At 55.8% G+C, this 17,831-nt stretch overlaps 2 protein-coding genes across 2 annotated transcripts in view; both read left to right on the top strand.

The window, feature by feature from the left end:
- The first annotated feature begins 5,306 nt into the window (after positions 1-5,306).
- On the top strand, positions 5,307-14,308 carry LOC132330255 (motor neuron and pancreas homeobox protein 1-like). Its single transcript, XM_059852326.1, has 3 exons — positions 5,307-5,742; positions 12,744-12,904; positions 13,414-14,308. Exons 1-3 carry the CDS (start codon positions 5,307-5,309, stop codon positions 13,723-13,725), a joined length of 909 nt encoding a protein of 302 aa, XP_059708309.1. The 3' UTR covers positions 13,726-14,308.
- Positions 14,309-17,518: 3,210 nt separating this feature from the next.
- The window catches only part of CFAP65 (cilia and flagella associated protein 65), a 30,736-nt gene continuing 30,423 nt past the window's right edge, over positions 17,519-17,831 (top strand). The window contains 1 exon segment of the mRNA XM_059852880.1: positions 17,519-17,587. Coding sequence (XP_059708863.1) covers positions 17,519-17,587 — 69 coding nt within the window.

The raw sequence follows: 17,831 nt of genomic DNA, 5'->3' as shown, positions 1-17,831 counted from the left end.
GTAGGATTAGGCCAATCCACGTGAGAGGGGATCCAGGCAGGGACAGAGAATGGCAGTGTCTGAGCACAGGACCTTGGAAGTAGGCAGGGAGGTGGCTTCACTGATTTGTCCTCTATCACCACTGGAGCAGGGGGAGTCCCCTAAAGACAGATGAGAAGCCCCGTGAGAATGCCCTGAGAGCATTTCTGCAGCCAGCTGCTCTGCTCCCATGGCAGTGGTGTGGATGCCCCTACCAGTGTTTCTGCAGAGGGGACAGCCCCCAAACACGCTGGGACCTCAGAGCTGGCTGTGCCACATCTGACACAAGGTAGACTCAGCTCCCACCACTGCAGGGCTGATTAAGACCTATTATCTGCTTGGTTAATGGCCCCAAGCCACTCACAGGTGACTTAGACTGTTCATTTAGCCACAAATCATCGCTGGGCTGGCAGTTTATTTACCTTCCCCAGCAGCCTCCTGTGGCTTCCCAGACTCTGGAGATAGCGGGTGGCCTGGCTCTAAGGGGCAGGGCAAAGGCAACATCCTGCTGTGGGCAATGGCCAGGGCTCCCACAAAACCTGGGACACCCCTAAAAGGGGCTCTTGCACCTTGAACTTCTTACCAGGGGCTCTGCCTGCTCGGGGCTGAGAGTGGGGTGCTCCTACAGCCTCTCTCATGGGGGAAGAGTGAGAAAAACACTTCTGAGCAGGCTTACATCCTGTGTCCAGTATTAGTGGTGACTCCAGGCTGTATTTCTCCACTAGCTGGCTACAGGCTTTAGAATGGCACAAGATGACCTGAGGCACCAGGTCCAGAGCAGCGAGATCTCTGCTTCCTCAGAGATGCTTTAAACAAGGCTGACACACCGTGGGTTTCTTACTGAGAAGTAATTTCTAAAGGTGGAAAGCTCTTGGGGCTGTGACCTGGTAAATAGTTAATGCTTAGCAAACAGGTACAGCCATCCTGGAGACAGACAGGGAGCTCTTTCAACACCTGAAAGCCTAAATGGCCTGGTTAGAAATCAGGGTTTCTGTCATCTCTCTGGGATGGGCTAAGCCCTGATTCCTGCACAGTCTCTGTGTCAAAGGTAATTTCTATTGACTCAAGGCAGGAGGTGACCCAAAGCTGACAGAAGGACCTGGTGCTAAACTGTCCATCTAGGAAAGTCCAAAATGAAAGGTTAGGTGAAAATCAAGACACCCCAGCATGGGTCATGTCAGGTATTGTGTCTGGGATGAAGACTCGATCCTGGGAAAATGGAAGTCTGGTCCCAGTTGGGAATTTTTTTATCAGGGTATGGATTTTCCTCGGCATCCTTGGCTTTGATCTTGGGGCAGTTGGATTTGCTGAGGGACATTACGTTGCTTCCCAAGGTGATACTGAGGAAGTAGTGGGGCTGTAAAACTGAACTGTGGTCCCAAATATTACCTGTGATCTCCATGGCTTGTTTCTGAGGGCTCAGGTACTGCTGGCAACAAATTGGGGAAGTATGTGAAGTGCTGTTGATAGTGTTGTGGGACTCTAGAGCTGCTGAAAACACAGCAGCTGGGTATCACTGGTGTGTACACCAGAGCTGGGTATCACTGGTGGCCTTGTGGGGGTTTGTCCTAGTTTTATTCCTGGTGCTTGACCTTACATGGATGGGAGTCACAATGGAGTCAATTCACTGGAAGCTATGGACACAGTAAAGAGCTCCAGGTCTTTAGCTGTGTACCTTCCCATCAGCAGTAAAAGGCTTTGCAGGGTTCATGTGTACATGCAGGGGTGCTGCTGTGAGTGCTGCTTTCAGGTCACTGAAGGGGGACTGAGCTCTGAATGTCCAGCTGTGGCACATCCAGAGAATTCCCCCCAAAATACCTAGGCAAATGAAAGAATCCCAGGAAGCTCTGGGCTCTGTGAACACTCCTGGTGATGCCCCTTGCCCAGCGTGGGATGCTATAATCAGGGTCTGCCCCAGAGAGGTGAGGGAGCTGAGGAACTTTACTGCTGCCTGGGCAGCATGGACCTCTTGCTGGTCTGCAATTTCTGGGCAGAAATACTCTAAGTGGTTAAAAGTGGAGGTACCTTTAGGGCACACTGAACATGAGGTTCATCAGGCAGGGGACAAATGGAGATGCAGATGGGGTAGGTTTTAGCACAGAGGAACTGTGTGGGGACTGGGAGCGAGATGATGCTGACTGGGAACATATCCCCTCAAACTCCACCTCATCCTGAACTGGGTGGTTTCCTGGGAGAGTTTCTGTCCATAGTGCCCTGAACCCTCAAACTAGAGATCTTTCTCTAGCTGTTATATCAGGGTCTGCCACCTGTGGCTGATGTTCAGGGTTGCCTTACACCCTCCTGTGCAGGAAGGATGCTGGGCAGAGGTGAAGGGCCAGGCCACAGTCACATTCACTTATTACAATCCTCTGATTTAGTTAGCGACCAGGTGAGCTGTCACTGGAGGATTTGATGGATGGGATAGAGAGTTCCCTCCTTCCTGAGGCGGGAAATGAAGCTAATCAGACCTTGGACACCTTAATCCAGCTCTGATCTGATTAATGACCCTGAAGACTGTGAACTCATCAGCACCCTGGCATCTATCACTGCCTTGCATCCTGCCCCTTCTGCTGTCCACCACCCAGCCCATCTCTTCTGCACACAACTGTGGATGCCATCTCTCTGACCTGCATGGCATGGGCTGTGTGCCAGCTGCTGTGGTCCTGGCCAACCCTCTTACAGGGTCTCAGGGTCTGGTCCAAATATTGCCATCCATCATCCCTCCATGATTTCTCTAGATTTCTTTGTTCAAGTATCTCCAAATAAAGAAATAAGCCAGGTTCTATGGCTCTGTCAGCAAAGATTTCTTGCTTGTGCAATTCAAAAGCTGCAGCTTGGCTGGTTGCACTTGCATCACCCTGGCATCGGTGAATTGGGCACTAGTGTGAGCTGCTGATCCTTGGGAGAGTTGTTTGTCTTTGGAAAACCTCCTTAGGTAGTGTAGGGAACTTCCATGAGGACAAGAAGGCTCTGACTAAGAGCCATGACCCAGACCCCTCATTCAAGCCCTGCTCCCACTGCCTGAGCTACACACTAGGTACTGTCACAAATGGTCTCAGGGCTTGCCAGGAGTTACGTGGGCTTTCCTGGGCTGCCTACCTGCCTGTCTGTTACCCCATGGGGATGATTGAAGCACTGACTTCTCTGTTGTGACTCAGTCTCTGCTCCAGGTCTCAAGGCACATTCCCTGTACAGACTTAACAAACCATTGCAATCCTTGAAGTAGTCCTGAGGCTCAGGTGAGGAAGTGATGGCTCCCCCCTTCCCATGCAGGCTATTGATTTCCAGTGGAACACTTGTCCTACTTTCACTGTGCTCCTTGTTCCCTGGATATTTCTTGCAGCTTCCCCCTGTGCTTGGGAGTCAGTCTGCTCTGTTCCTCCCCAACTCTTGTCCCATCTATGCCTGCTGCTTGGCTGTGCTGGCACGTCCCATGGGGGGAAGGAGAAAGTGCTTGGTGTCCTTTTGCTTGTGGGGACATTGGCTTGTGTCCTGGGAAAGCAGAGGGGGATGGAGTGGGGGGAGAAGAGGGGAGCTCTACAGCATCCCTGATGACAGACAGGTTGGAGCAGCAGGCCCAGCTGAGCTGAGGGGGAAAGGAACACTGTTCCACCCTCAGTACCTTCTGGACAAGTCAGGTGTATCACTGTGGGGTGACATCCACCCCAAATCCCCTTCCGAGCAAATCCAGCTCTGAGCTTTCCATGGGGCTAATTCCTGCCCTTCAGTCTCCCAAGGAGGCATCTAGAACAGGGATATTGTGTGTCTTCCCACAGAAGGACGTGGGGCCACTCAGTGGAGCTGTTTGGTGCTGGGCTCAGGCAATGGAAGGAGGAAGTTGTTGCACACATTGGACCTTTGCAGCTCCCTTCAGCAGGGTGATGGGTGTGCAGGGAGATCAGCAGGCAACATACCAGACCCTATTGGTGCTGGGAAGAGAAGTCCCTGGGGTTACTGAGCAGAGAAAGCAGAGAAGACTGAGGAAGGCCCCATATGCTCCTGCCTTTCTCCTCTCTGGGCATCACCTCTGTGACACACAGGATTCAGTGGGGTGGACCCATCTCTTGCTCAGGGAATAGAGCAGTGCTGGAAATGCTGAAGGGACAAGAAATAGAGGGACAGGGATTTTCTTTAGCCGTTATTACATTTAGGCAGGGCAAAATTAGGGCAGCTGCCTTACTTCCCTTTCTAAGAGCAGAACCTATCAGAGGGTACAAAAAATCAGAGGTTTGTGTCACTGTGTCAGAAGGACACAAAAAAGTGGGAACCAGAGACACACAGGTGCAGACCCTTAATGACAGAGATTCCTAAAGCACCCACATGCACTTTGCCTCTCCCTGAAGGCTGTGCTAGGGGATCTGGACCAGCTCTGCTCCTGCTTACCCACCATTCCCAGACAAGCCAAAACTTTCCTCTCTATCCTTCCCAGGTGCTATTCTCCAAGCTGTGTCTTGCCTAGGAAAAGTAAGACCAGGCAAATGAGTAACAATCTGCCTGGTGCACCTCCTGGGTTGCATCTTGGACAGACATGGGTGATGGAAGGCGGTGGTCCTTTGTGTGCCCAGCTCAGGTCTATTGATCTCCCTGGATCAGAGCAATGCAATGGGAAACAGCACAGCTGGGCACTTGTGGTGATCCCAGAGCACAGGATGCAGGGGAGCCTGCTGGTGAGTGAGCCTCTCCTGCCCTCCCAGCTAAGCACTCTGCCCTCCAGGTGCCTGGGGGCTCCACGGTGCCAGGGCAGCACTGGAGCCCAGCAGGGATTTGCCTACACGTGCTGAAGTCTATCTCCTCTCTCTATGTCTCCTCCAGTTGCTGCAACCACAGACCTGCTTCCCTGCCATGGAGCTCTGGATCAGGATGATGGGCTCAGCGGCCTGGGGGGATCCTGGCGACTGGGGGGACCTCTGGCTGTGGAGGGGCTGGGGATGGGACAGAGTAGCCCGGGTCCGGCCCTGGCGTTTGCCCACTGCTGCGTCCGGGGGCTGCGGAAGCCGGAGGAGGGCGGCCGGAGGGGAGGGCGGGGGGCCGGAGCGGAGCCAATGGGGAGCTGGGGTAGGTGGAGAGGGGGTTAAAACCCACCCCAGTGCCGTCGGGCGAGCGAGTGCCCGGGAGGCGGAGTGGAGAGGAGGGCTGCCCTCGAGGGCAGCCCCGCTGAGCGCGGCGCGGCCCCGCGGGTGAATGCCCGCCGGTGCCGGGGCTCGCCCGGGGCTGGCCGGCCGGGCTGCGCCCTGGCAGGGGAGCGGTGGGGCGCCGGAAGGCTCGACGGCTCCGCACGGGGCACGGCCATGCACAAGTCCATGGAGAAGTCACAAAACTTCCGCATCGAAGCGCTCCTGGCCGAAGAGCCGGCGCGGAGCGCCTCCCCGCCGGGGCTGAGCCCCGGGAGCCCCGCGTCGAGCCCCTGCCCCGCCGGGCGCTCCGACACCCCCTCACCGCGGGCGCCCCCGGCCGCTGCGCCCCTCGCCCCGGCCGGCTTCGTCCCCAAGCCCGGTTTGCTCCATCTCTCTGGCCCCGGGCTCGGCGCCCTGCCGGCCCTCTATCCCCCCGCCGTGTACCCGCTCCCGACCCTGGGGGGCCAGCACCCCGCGTTCGCCTACACCGGCATCCCGCACCTGCCGCCGCCCGGCGCAGAGCATCTGAAGGCGGCCGTGGCCGGCTCCTTCCCGCTGGAGCACTGGATCCGAGCCGGGATGCTGGTGCCGAGGCTCTCCGACTTCAATGGTGAGTGACCCGGGGACCGACCCTCCCGTCAGGCGGAACACAGCTCTGGGCCCTTCAACCCCGGGGGCGTCGGCTGGCACATCAGGTGCGGGTCCCTCCAACAGCCCGGGACTGAGGTTTCCCGACCCCACCCCTTCGAGGCCCTCCGGTGGTCCGGGTCGGGAGCCCGCGGGGACGTTGAGCCCTCCGGGCTGACCCCGATGCGCGGCTCTCTCTGTGCCCATACCCGCTTCCTAGCCCGGCAGGGCTGGGTGGAGAGGTCGGGTGTCCCACGGCTGGGGGGGACATGACTCACCCTTCGGAGACCTCCGAGGGCAGTGAGGCCCTGGGGAACAGATCCGAAGGGCAAAGTCTCGCCTTACGCCGGCCCGGTGTTCCGCAGGAGCCCCGAAAAGCGCTGCCCGCGCCGCCGGCGGCAGACCCGGACCGCGCCTACCCAGGCTGCCGGTCCCGGACGGCGCCGCGGGCTCCTGCGGGGCGGGAAGGAAACGAAAAGAAAGAAACGGCGGCAAAAACCTGCACCGGGAAACGAATAAATCCCTCCCGGCGCGGCTGGGAACGAACCCGCCCCAGTCCTGCTGGATGCGCGGCCGGATCGGGCCCCTTGCCGGGCTGGGCCGGCGCTCCGGGTCCCGCTCGCCTCGTGGGATGAGCGGCCGGTGAGCTCGTTCCTGGCGGCAGCTGCGGGAACCGGGCGGCCCGACAGCCTACTCGGCTCCAGCCCTGCCCCAGTCCCTCCTGGTGGGCACCAGCAGGGCTGCGGGCAGGCACCGGCCCCGCACTGCTGCGATGGGTCCTGCAGGGCAGGGACGGAACAAGAGCTGACTTCAGGCACTGGTCTCGTTGAGTCTGGACCCCTGGCAGTGTGACCGGGACCCTGCCCTGTGCTGGTCAGTGAAAAGATAGGCATTAAACCGAGAGTGACCGTTTAATAAAGCCCCCTCAGAGTATCTAGATTTGTTAGCTGAGTGTAAAAAAAATTCCCAAAAATAAAAAAATAATAATTTTAAAAGGCTGGGTAAATAACAGTGCAAAAAATTACAGCGAATTAATTGAAAAATCACATGTATTACTCCTACCTCAAACTATTCCTGGTCAGGTTAAAGGGAAACAGGCTGGTTTTTCCCCCACGATGTCTCCCTTTACCTGGCTTTCCCTGGATTTTAGGAAAGCTCCATTTGTGAATATAGAGGTGTAGAATAAACCTCCAGTGCTATGGGTTATGTGCAGTCTTCAAACATGTCACTAAGACAAGAAAAAATAAATATTGATTAATTAGAAGTCTTTATTATTTATTACATCTTCCTGCTCCTCTGCAGAGGCCTCTGTGTTATCTTTGGAGGGTCTGGGTCTGTTGGTATATCTCAGCATCTTGGTAGCTTCATACAGGGTTGTATTTCACCACAGTGGGAATGCTCCACTGCATCTGATCCTGTAGCCCTGAGTGCAGCTTCTGGCTGGGATAACAGAGAGATATTTGTACATCAGCCCCATTCCTTTCAAAAGAAGGATGTGAGCTTCAGATGATTGTATCCAAAACCTCACCAAAAGGAAACAAATCCCAAATTGTTGGCATGAAAACAACTTGTGAAGGGAGTTCTGCAGAATGTGCTGGACCAGAATGTCAAAGGGTCTTGTGGGAAACACTGGGCAGGGCTTCTATGGAAGTTCAGAGGGAAGAAAAGCAGTTTCTGACCCAAGTGTTACTTATCTGGGTTCTGGATATCCCAAAGCAGGGTAGACATGTGGAGGTGTGGCAAGGATGCAGCAAAAGCTGCCAAAACTGTAAATTTTAAAACCAGGATGACCACTGCCTCAATCCATGTCCTTACTAAGAGGTGTTTGTTTCCAATTCCAGGGAGCCCTTTGCAGTGGAGATTCTTTCTCTCCACAGTGTCTCGTCAAATACTTCAGCAGTTCTTGTTCTGTGCAGAAGAGAACCTTACCCATCTTCACATCCTTATTTCTGTCCATTGGTAACCTTAGGGTTCTCAAGGGTGTCTCCAGCCCTTGCTCTTGTGGGCTCACTGAAGCTCTGGAATCAGGGTCATTTGCAGTATGCCTTCTCCTTGTACTTCCCAGGACTGGCTCCAGCTGCAGGCTGTGCCTGTGTCTGGGCTCAGATTGCCCTGGTGTGCTGGCCATGCTGTAGAGACAGGGACAGGGACAGGAAAGGGCACCTGCTAAGGGATGCTGCCTCCACAGCCTTTCCTCATCTCTCTGAGGAGGGTGGTGGGCTGGGCAGGAGCCTTCCCTCCATTGTTGGCACAGGACTCCTGGGCTGCCTGTAGCCTGTAGTTTGTGGGAGCTCCTGTCCCACCACACAGCCTAGACAGACAGATGGACGGACCTGCCTGGCTGAAGTTTCCAGAGTGACCAAGTCCAAGTGTTGAGCCTGCTGGTGCCAGTCATGTTTAACTCTCCCAGGAGCAGTGGACAGATGCTGTACGAGATGAATCTGAAAGCCTTCTAGGACATATTATGGATCATTCCAGGGTTTGACTGCCCTTGGGATTTATTTAAAGGGAATTCCAGGAGTAAATTCTGGAATAAATTCCTTCTATGGGTGCATGTATAGCAATGTTTTGCAGGTGTGGTCTGGTTTGATCTCCTGGGGACAGTCAGGGAAGGGGAAGCAGCAAGACAGCCTATGAACTGTAAGCTCTGTGGGTATTTGTTGCACACGTTCTCCCTGCTATCACCTGTGTGTGGGGAGGTAGGAGGCCAGAGAAGCTGTCTGAGACAGTTGGTGCCCCTAGGGCCTGGCCTGGGTGCTGGGCTCGCTGAGAGCAGTGCCCTGCTGTAGGCAGGGTGAGTGCCTCCCTCCCTCCCTGGCTGCCTGTGCAGAGCCGCATGCGGTGCCTGGCTGCCTCTGCTGCAATGCGCACTCACAGGGCTCTGCAAGGCCTGGGTGCAGGAGCAGGCGTGCCCTTGCTGCAGGAAGCAGGGATGCCGCCTGCCCAGGTTCTGCTATCCTCAGCCTGGATACCTATCCTGGGACTTTGAGCATCTCCTGAAACATCCAGGGGTAGCATTTGGCACTGGAATGCCAGACCTATTCGTTTTTCTGGGAGTTGTGATTTATTTGCCTTGTTTGTCAGTGTGGAAATGTGGTGCAGTGGTGGGAGCCAGTGCAGAGACCCGCTGCAGCTGAGAGCTGTAGAAGTGGGGAGCAGTGACATGCAGCTGTGGACTCTCAGGAGGAGCAAAGGATCCTCTCCAAGGGACCTGGTGCTTAGATGGTTTTCCTGGCACACCACTTCCTTGCATCACCCACTCACTAACTTGATGGCCTGGAGCCCAGACCAGATCCTGCCCATGATGGCAGAGAGCTTGCTGATGGGCTGTGCTGGGATAGGAGAGCAGGCAGGATAAGTCTTATCAAACTGGTTCAAAAAGCAATGCCTTCCAAAGCTTACCAGGTGTACAGTGGTCTGGTGTCAGCTGGAAATATGGGCTGGGAAACAGCTGGCATGCAGCAATTGAGGTGCAATAGTGGAGCAAGCAAGGGGCTTGCAGAGGTAGCAAGTGCCCTTACACATGCTGCCCCACTGATAATGGCCAGGGCTGCTGGCAGGTCAGAAAAAGCATGTGATGATGACCCTGGTGCTGAGACTACCTCCCCCACTTCCAGCTCTGACATCCAGAGAAACACTTAAAGCAGTCAGGGTGTTAATTTCCTCTCCTTTATTTGCCAGACCACAAAGTGAAGTGAACTATAGTTAAACAAACCAAATTAAAAACAAGTGAGTTAATATCAACCTAGGATTACCCCTGTTATCAAGTAGGCGGAACTGTATCAAATAAACCAACAATTCTTTATAAGCTTTATCTAATTATCCAGGAGGCAGCTGCCTTGCAGAGCTCCTGGCCTCAGACTCAGAGGGCATTCCTGGCCCCAGGCCAGGCAGTTTATTTACTGATACTGCAGCCAGATGCCAGGCACCCATCAGGGGTCCAAGCCCTGCCAGGCTGAAGGGATGTTGAGACAAGCTCTGGTCCTGGATGGAGTACTGGAGGAGATGGCTGAGCAGAAAATAAATCCTTTGGCAAGCAAAGGTGTGACACTGGGGCAGTCACTGGTCTTCTGATAGGAGCTGGATAAGATGGAGAGCCTTCCTAAAGGGTAATACTTTCTGAGATGCTGATTGTGATAGGGATGGGTTCATGGCTTGATGAGTGGAGAAGGTAAGCCCTGGGAGGCATGCTTGCTGTGCACCCCTTGGGAGGACTTTTTGTCCATGTGGCAGCCTGCCACAGGACAGGGAGGGATAGGACTCAGCAGAGCATGCTGGCAGTCTCAGCTTCTACCTCCTTCCTTTTTTCTTTTCCCAGTGGGAATCTGCAGATCCTCTTCTGCCATACTCTCTCCACACAAAAGAACTAGAGCCCTTTGGGAAAGGTAACAGCAGAGCTGATGCCAGAGATGTTGATCATTCATGTCAATGAAAACCTGCTGCTGTGGGTGGCTGAAGGTCAGCTGTATTGCCTTGGGCTTTCTCAATCTGGTGTGGAGGCCAAATCTTGAACAAGTCACAGTGGGGAGCAATGGTGATGGATAATTATAGCTGCTGAAGGGTATGTTGTCTGAGGAGGTCACAGATTAGGTGGCCAGCCTGACTCTGTAGGCTGGACCCTGGACTGGTGGTGGCTCAAACTGTATGACAGCACCACAGAGGGGTTTGAGGATTGGGTTTGGGGGTTTTTTTGTCAGCATTGGGGCAGGAGGCAGGGTGAGGAAGGAAGTCAGGCTCTGTACAGTATTTGTAATGGGCACTCTGCCCTGAAACTGAATTGGACAATGAGAAGGAAAAATCAGGGCTGGCAGCAGGAGCATGCTCCAGAAATCAGTCCTCTGGATTGGTAGTTTTTTTGGGCTATATCCTTTTTGGATTTATTTGACTTTTGGACAAACTTTCTGTTCTTCTTTTCCCTGCTAGACCAAGCAGTCCTCAGCAGCTCACCTGGGGAAAGGTGAGTCTCTTGAGAGGGTGTTGTCAAAGCAGGCTGCCTTCCAGGCTCCTCTGAAGCTGGTCAGACCAAACTTGCATTGCTTTTAGGATTGAGATTCTTCTGTGAGGTGCTTCTGTGCCTCTACTCTTCCTGCATCTAGTTTTAGTCTGGTCACATATGACCTTGCTAGAGGAGGCACAGAGGAGCCTTTCAGGTTGATATGAAGGATTTCTGTGCTCTCTGGAGCCAGGACACAATGCCCTCGGAGCTGACCCCTGGGATCTCTGCTTTGGAGCGGGGAATTCAGATGGGAATATGATATCTCTTCAGTCCTGGACCCTCCAGCTCCAGAAAGACAGAATTCCTGGATTATTGGATGCTGAGAGGGCACAACCTTTTCCCTTCTCTTTCCCCAAAACATTCTCTGGAGACCATGCTCAGAAACAGGAACAGCTCAGAGGGGCCCTTCCCTGACCTGGTACAGCCAAACTGCACAGTGCAGCCTTGTTGCAGGGAAGGATTCTGGGGCTCCAGATGCTCCAGCCACCCTCCTGTCTCTGTCAGCAAAGGAGGCTCACAGGGACCCAGTGTCCTTGGGCTTCTGGACACTGCCTGGGACTTCTTTGTGTTGTGGCCCCACCAACAGAATGAATTTCCCCTCTAGTTGTCTCTGATGCAGATCTGGCCTTTCCCTCCCCGAGGAGCTGCAAAGGCTGTTAGCTTGGGCTGCCCCATCCCTGCAGATGCTAGTTCCCATAACACCTCCTTTTCTTAGCCAGAGGAAGCCTTTGCAGACCTGTTTGGTCCCATGTTTCCATGGAGGTTTTGTACAGCCCGAGCAACCACAGCCAGTGAGAGCCCAGATTGCTGCTGAACTCTGCAGAGCTGAGACATCTCTCATGTCTATTTTTCCTGGAAAACTTTTGAACCTCTCATTCAGTTTTAGCCTTGAATATGTTTCCTATGCAAAATAATGCATCCAGTGTGTTGGACTCATTGGCACAGTGTGCCTCTGTTCAGTCAGCCCCTCATTTAACTGGCCAGTGGCTACAAGGTGGGTCCCGCAGACTGTCTCTCCTGGCACTGAGGGGCTACAGGGAGAAGGAGGAGTTGTGTCTATCCTGCTCCCATGAGGCATTTGCACAGCCCTAGTCCAGCCTGTATTCTATCTGTTTGACCCAGCATCCAGATACTTGGGATCAAACCTCTGTTGTGATCAGTTAATAGCTCTTTCATAAATTCCTGCCTCATGTGTCATCGCTGTGTTTGTGAAGGGCTCTGTGGACACCTCGGGAGATGGGCAGGTTGGGATCAAATCTGGAATCAGGGGATCTGGGGGAGATAACATGAATGGTGCCCCATGCCCAGCAAAGGGGGTGAGTTGGAGTGGCCCTTGCCAAGCAAGGCACACTTTTGAGGCCAGGATGCTCCAGGATCTTGTTGCCCAAGATGTGTCAGCAGGGATATGCCAAGATCCTTTTGCATTAGTGCCCACCACCACCACCACCACCTCCCCCCATTCTCCTCCACGCCCCTCCCTGCTGCTCCAGCATTTTATTCCCAGCTGCAAACCCCTGGGATTGCCGCTGTGGTGCTGGGAGAAGCAGTAAAAGCTGAACCCCAGGGGGACAATAAAGGCAGTGGAGGGGAGATAAGCAAGGATCAAACAGAGTGCGGCAGCCACCCCATGCTGGACTCTCAAAGGTCCCTTTGTTCTGCTGCCTCCTGGTTCAGTGCCGCTCTGCCTTCAAGGGCTGCAGGCGAGATAGCGGCGCTCACGGGCAGCCCCAGCACAGCCCTTGGCCGTTGAGCTGCCACCTGTGAGGCCCAGCAATAAAAAAAGAGAATTAATTTCAGTCTCAGCACCGATCCCAGTTGTACACCGAGGCCTGATAACATATCTCACTGGTTTCTATCAGGCAATAAAGCCATTATTGGGGTGGGAGATGGTGGAGACATTCACCTTCCTCCTCATCCTGGGTTTGCTGAGGGGTTGTCCGCCTGCCAGTCTGCTGTCCCCTGACCCCCACCCACTGTCTGCTCTACAGCTGCCCCGCAGTCTGGTTTGATGGGGAAGTGCCGTCGGCCCCGCACAGCATTCACCAGCCAGCAGCTCCTGGAGCTGGAGAACCAGTTCAAGCTCAACAAGTATCTGTCCAGACCCAAGCGTTTTGAGGTGGCCACGTCGCTGATGCTCACTGAGACACAGGTACCTTGGCCTGGGGGAGGGAGCATAGCACCATGGAGCTACCATGGGGGCAAGGCAAGGTCATGGGCAATGCTAATGCCATCAGCCCCACATCCCACTGCTCCCATCAGTGCCCCTTCAGGGCATCTCCTGCAGAGACCTGCCTGGTGGGCTTCAGGCTGTTCTCTTGTGAAGGGCACCCCAGAAATACTGCTCCTCTTTTTACCTGGCACCCACAACTTGGGTTTCAGAGCCTTCCCATCCTTCATCATGCTGTGGGAGGACTCTTTTTGTGGAGCTAATATGAAAACATCCCTGTGCATATCCTTGGCTGGAAGGGGGGAAGGCAGCAGCCCCCATTATTCCTCTCCCCATTACAACCTTAGCCTCTTTGTACTTACCTGTAGCACCATGGGATGCCCCATAATGAAGAGGTTTTGGGGGGACCCTCCATGCAGGGAAGGTGAGGGGGTGAGTGGGGACAGGATGCAGCAGGGTACATCCTCTCCCCTGGGGCTTTCCCTTGGCAGGTGAAGATCTGGTTCCAGAACCGCCGCATGAAGTGGAAGCGGAGTCGCAAGGCCAAGGAGCAGGGGGCTCAGGTGGAGGCTGAGAAGAAACGAGGGCTCAGCAAAACCTGTGAGAAGCTGCTGCCCAGCGAGCCCCAGGGACAAGCTGCCGAAAGCCCCGAGTTCATGGGGCACAGCCCTGACGCGGGCTTCCTGCACTGCAGCGCCGCCGAGCTGAGCTATGGCCCGGACTCGTCTTGCTCGGGGGGCGAGGAAGAGGAGGAGGAGGACGAGATGGGCACCACAGAGAGGAAGATTGGCTCTGTGTTGTGAAAGGCAAATGGAACCAGCTGGGGAGAGGGGCCAGGCTGTGTTGTGGGGGTTCTCTTTGCTGGCAGACACAGACTGTGCCTGGAAGGAGCAGGGGGCTGCAGGGCACCTGCCACCCTTTAACTTATGTGTGTTTGGATCCTATTTAACTTGTAATTATTCCTCTGTGTGTATCTGGAGGAGTCCCCAGATCCCTCCCCTATAAAGCTGTTATCTGGATGCCTGTGCTTTTCCTTAGGGGACAGGAAAATCCCCTGTCATGCTACTGTGCTGTCCTACCAAGTCTCTGGGGAAAAAGGTGGGGAGAGCAAACTGTGCTAGCTGGCAGCCTGCTAGCACAGCTGGAAGAGGGAGACCCAGACCCTTCTTTGACTGCACTGCCACTTCCCTACAGATCTGACAGCACTTGGAGCAGCACATCCAGTGTGGTGCCGGCTTGTCCTTCCTCTTGAAGGGCTGGGAAGGATGGCCAGGTTGCATGCCAGCCTGCCTTGCCTCCTCCTGCACCAGTACATCCCTGGTAGGGTCTGTGCTTTGCAGGGAAAACTGTCCTGGGAAGCAAAGCTGATGCTGTTTTCCATGCTGCAATTAGCCTGTTTGCATTGGTGTGGCATTGTCCCAAATAAACGGGGGGAAGTGAGACAGGAAAGTGCTCAGGCTGTGAAGGCTCAGTGCTGTGGTGAGCTCCCCTTTCCCCATCTTGATGCTTAACCTCTCTAAGTTCTTCTCCGGGCTTCTTTCGTTATGCTTATGGGATCTTGCTCACTCACTCATTTCATGGGCTGAAATCAACCCTTGGCAGCAGGATGGTGACAGACACCCTCTACCACTTCCCTAGAAACACTAGGGTTAAGCACTGACTCCATGTAAGTAAGCAGGCTGCCCATGTCCTCACAGGATGCTGGAGAGTCCTGGAAGGCCCTATAGATCTCCCATGCTTCCTGTGCCTTACTGGGACTCCCCTTGGGCTGCTGAGATGGCTGTGGAGGCAGCCCTGCTTCACCACTGCAGTGCACCAGGAGCTGCTGGAGTGGAGCAGGCTGGGCCGGGCTGGGTGACCCATTCCCAGACAGACCATGATGTCCCTCCTGTCCCACACCCTGCTGTCCTCTCCTCTCCCTGTCTCTGCCTGAGCGTGGCAGGGAGGGCTGTCTGCCCCTGGGCTTGTGGTGGGGGTGGGAATTGCTGAAGCACAGCAGCCCCTGTGGAATCCTGGACATCTCTGGCAGTCAGTCAGTGACAAAGGGACAGGTCAGCATTGGAGGGCGGCTGTCACACATCTCAAGGCTGGGAAAAGCCTGTCAGTGTCTGGGGGGCAGCACCCTGGGCAGGGGGACAGATGCCATGGTTTTGGGACAGAGGGGTGGGCAGGGGAAGCAGGTGACAGGAGAGAGGAGCATGGAGACGGACAGGCGGATGGATGACGGTCCTGTGCGGGGGACCCACAGTGGCTGCTGGCAGCTCAGAAGTTTCCCCCTGGGCACATGGCATCCTCACTGCCCAGGTTCCCTCTCCCCAGGAAGTCCATCTCAAGACATGCAGGTGTCCAGACCCCTGGAATTGCCCTGTGGGCACCTCTGGTTCTTGGAGGCTGCACCCTTGCTCCAAGGGAGTAGGTATGAGCTGGGGTAGCAGCAGGTGCCAGCAGCCTGCTGTAGGTGGTGTAACGTGGGGCAAGAGAGAAATAAATGTGGTGTAGGGGGGGAAATACAAGGAAAGGAGGAAGGGATGGGGAAGCATGGAAGGATGGTACCCAATTCCCTGCCATTGCCATGTGGAGACAACAGACGAGGAGAGCCATTGCTCCAGGAGAGCTGTGCCAGCTCCCAGCAAAAACACAGGACTGGGCACAGAAATGCTGGCACTTGCCAGCCTGTGGCTGCAGGAGCATCAGGGCCAAAGACATCTGTCACCTGATGTGCAACCTGGCTCGGCAGGAGACCGCAGGGAGTACCACACCCTGGAGCAGGGCTGAAATGGGGGGACAGGAATGGTAGAGGCAGAGAGAAAAAGGCAAGAAGGAAAGCAACAAAAGTGCCAGGGAGGAGGAGGGGAGCTGAAGGCATGTCACAGGCTTAAAACGTTCACCTTGATGGGCCGTGACAGGTTTAATTTGCAGAGTACAATCATTAAAGTGATGGATGGGAGGCGTTCATCTCGCGCCTGCTGCACTCAGGCCCACCGTGGCTGCAGGAGGGTTTGTTTTGTTGCTGTTATTTATGAGGTTGTTTCTGGAGGAGCCAGGCACTCGTCCAGAGCTAGGGGGACAAAGGAGGGGACACAACTGATGCTGGAAGAGTTAGAGTGCTGATTTACAGCTGGGTTGCTTAGCTGGATGACTCATTTGTAAACACTGACAAATGCCATTAAAGCTGCATCTCCTTCCTGCCTCTGCCGGGCACCCTCCCTGTGCGGTTTGATGCGGCCAGCCCCACTCTCCACCACAGAGCTGCCTGCGCACCCTGGAGGCACTATCTGTCTCTCCCCGCTGGAAAAGTGAAGGCCCTGTCTCCTTGAAGGTCATGCAGGGCACTGGGAAGATGCAGGACTGTCCCATGGTGGTGGTGGTGCCCCATGAGAATGACACCTGGTGGGCTCATGCAGCCAGGGCTCCCCACCCACTGTGCCTTTGCTGGTCATGGCCCCATAACTACTTTTGGCAATGATAACAACTTGTTACTTGTGTCACCAATGCTCCAAGGAACTTAGGGTGACCTGGCCCCATTAAGGTGTCACTACATCCCTATGAGAGCACCCTCCAGCCTGCTGCAGCCTGTGATCCCTTGCCATCCAGCAATCCCCGCACTGTCCCCACTCATCCACCCGATGCACTCACGGACTTCACGGCCCCTCTTTGCTGGCTCAGCTTTATGCTGCCAACCCCCCCGCACTCATCCTCAGCACCTCTCACCCCATGCTCTCTCCTGCACCCCTGCACCCCTCCCTCTTCCACCCGCCCTCCTCCATCTCCTTGCCCTCAACGTCCCATCTGCCCTTGATCTCTATCTCCTCCCTGCACCCCTGAGAACCCCTCACGGCCTCCTTCACCCCTCCGCGCTCTCCCGACCCCGCCTGCCCTCGCCCTCTCCCTACCCCGCTCCCGGTCCCTGTCCCCGTCCCTGCGCGTCCCTCCGCCGCCCCCTGGCGGCCGCCGCTGCCCGAGCGGATTGACCCGAGCCGGCCGCCGTCGTCTCTCCGGGAGCCGCTGCAACCGCGTCCGGTCTCCATGGCAACGCGGCCGGCCCGCACGGCGCTGAGCGGTCGGCACCGGCACCGGGACCGGCACAGAGGTGCCCCGGGCTCCCGGTGCTTTAGGGAGCCGGGCTGGGATCGAGGGTGTCGGCCTGGCCCGGGGGCGGTGGTGACTCGGGGCCCGGGCTTCTGCTCCGCTCCGGGGGCAAACGGGGTCATGATGGAGCGGGCCATGCCCCAGGGAGCTGGGCAGGTGCTCGCTGTGGGGAGCGGGGTCCTGCCGCACTCATCCACACGGGGCTCGATGGAGCTAGGGCAGGCCGCAGAGCACAGCTTTGCTGTACGGTGCTCTGTGGGCCGATAGTGGGCAGGGCTGTGCTAGCCAGCGCCAGGGAGAGCCCTTACGCAGGGGCCGGGCTGTGACCCACGGGCCATGGGGACAGCCGTGCGCTCCGGAGCGGGCTGCGCCCGCCGGGGAGGGGGCTCAGCGCCACCAGGAGCCTGAGCAGCGGCGTCGGTGGCTGGGAATACCGGGCTCTTGGCAGCAAAGGCTTTGTGGGTGCAGGAGCAGCGCGTGTGAGGACTTTCCCCTCTTGTTTCTCAGATGCTTGCACAAGTGCATGACGAGCCCCAAAACTCTGACTCTTTTCGGAAGAGTGGCTATGACAGGAAGGTGAGCGGAGGAGCAAAGAGTGCTACTGACTTGGGGGGATTATGTGGTAGGCAGGGAGAGGAGAAACAAAAAAACCGCCCTTCATCACACTTTTTAGTATCTGCTGTTTGGGCTGTGGCCAGGAGGTGTCCTCTCTGGACCCCGGAGCAGGGCTTTTGGAGACTCCTGGAGTTTTGCCGCGGGGTGGCTCCTCTCATCCGTTGCCAGAGTCAGAAACCCTTAGCGTAGAGAAAGGGCTGTTTGT

This window comes from Haemorhous mexicanus, chromosome 8 (genome assembly GCF_027477595.1).
Source record: "Haemorhous mexicanus isolate bHaeMex1 chromosome 8, bHaeMex1.pri, whole genome shotgun sequence".
Taxonomy (NCBI): domain Eukaryota; kingdom Metazoa; phylum Chordata; class Aves; order Passeriformes; family Fringillidae; genus Haemorhous; species Haemorhous mexicanus.
Note: the sequence above shows the minus strand (reverse complement) of the source record. Positions and strands in the feature narration are given on the sequence as shown.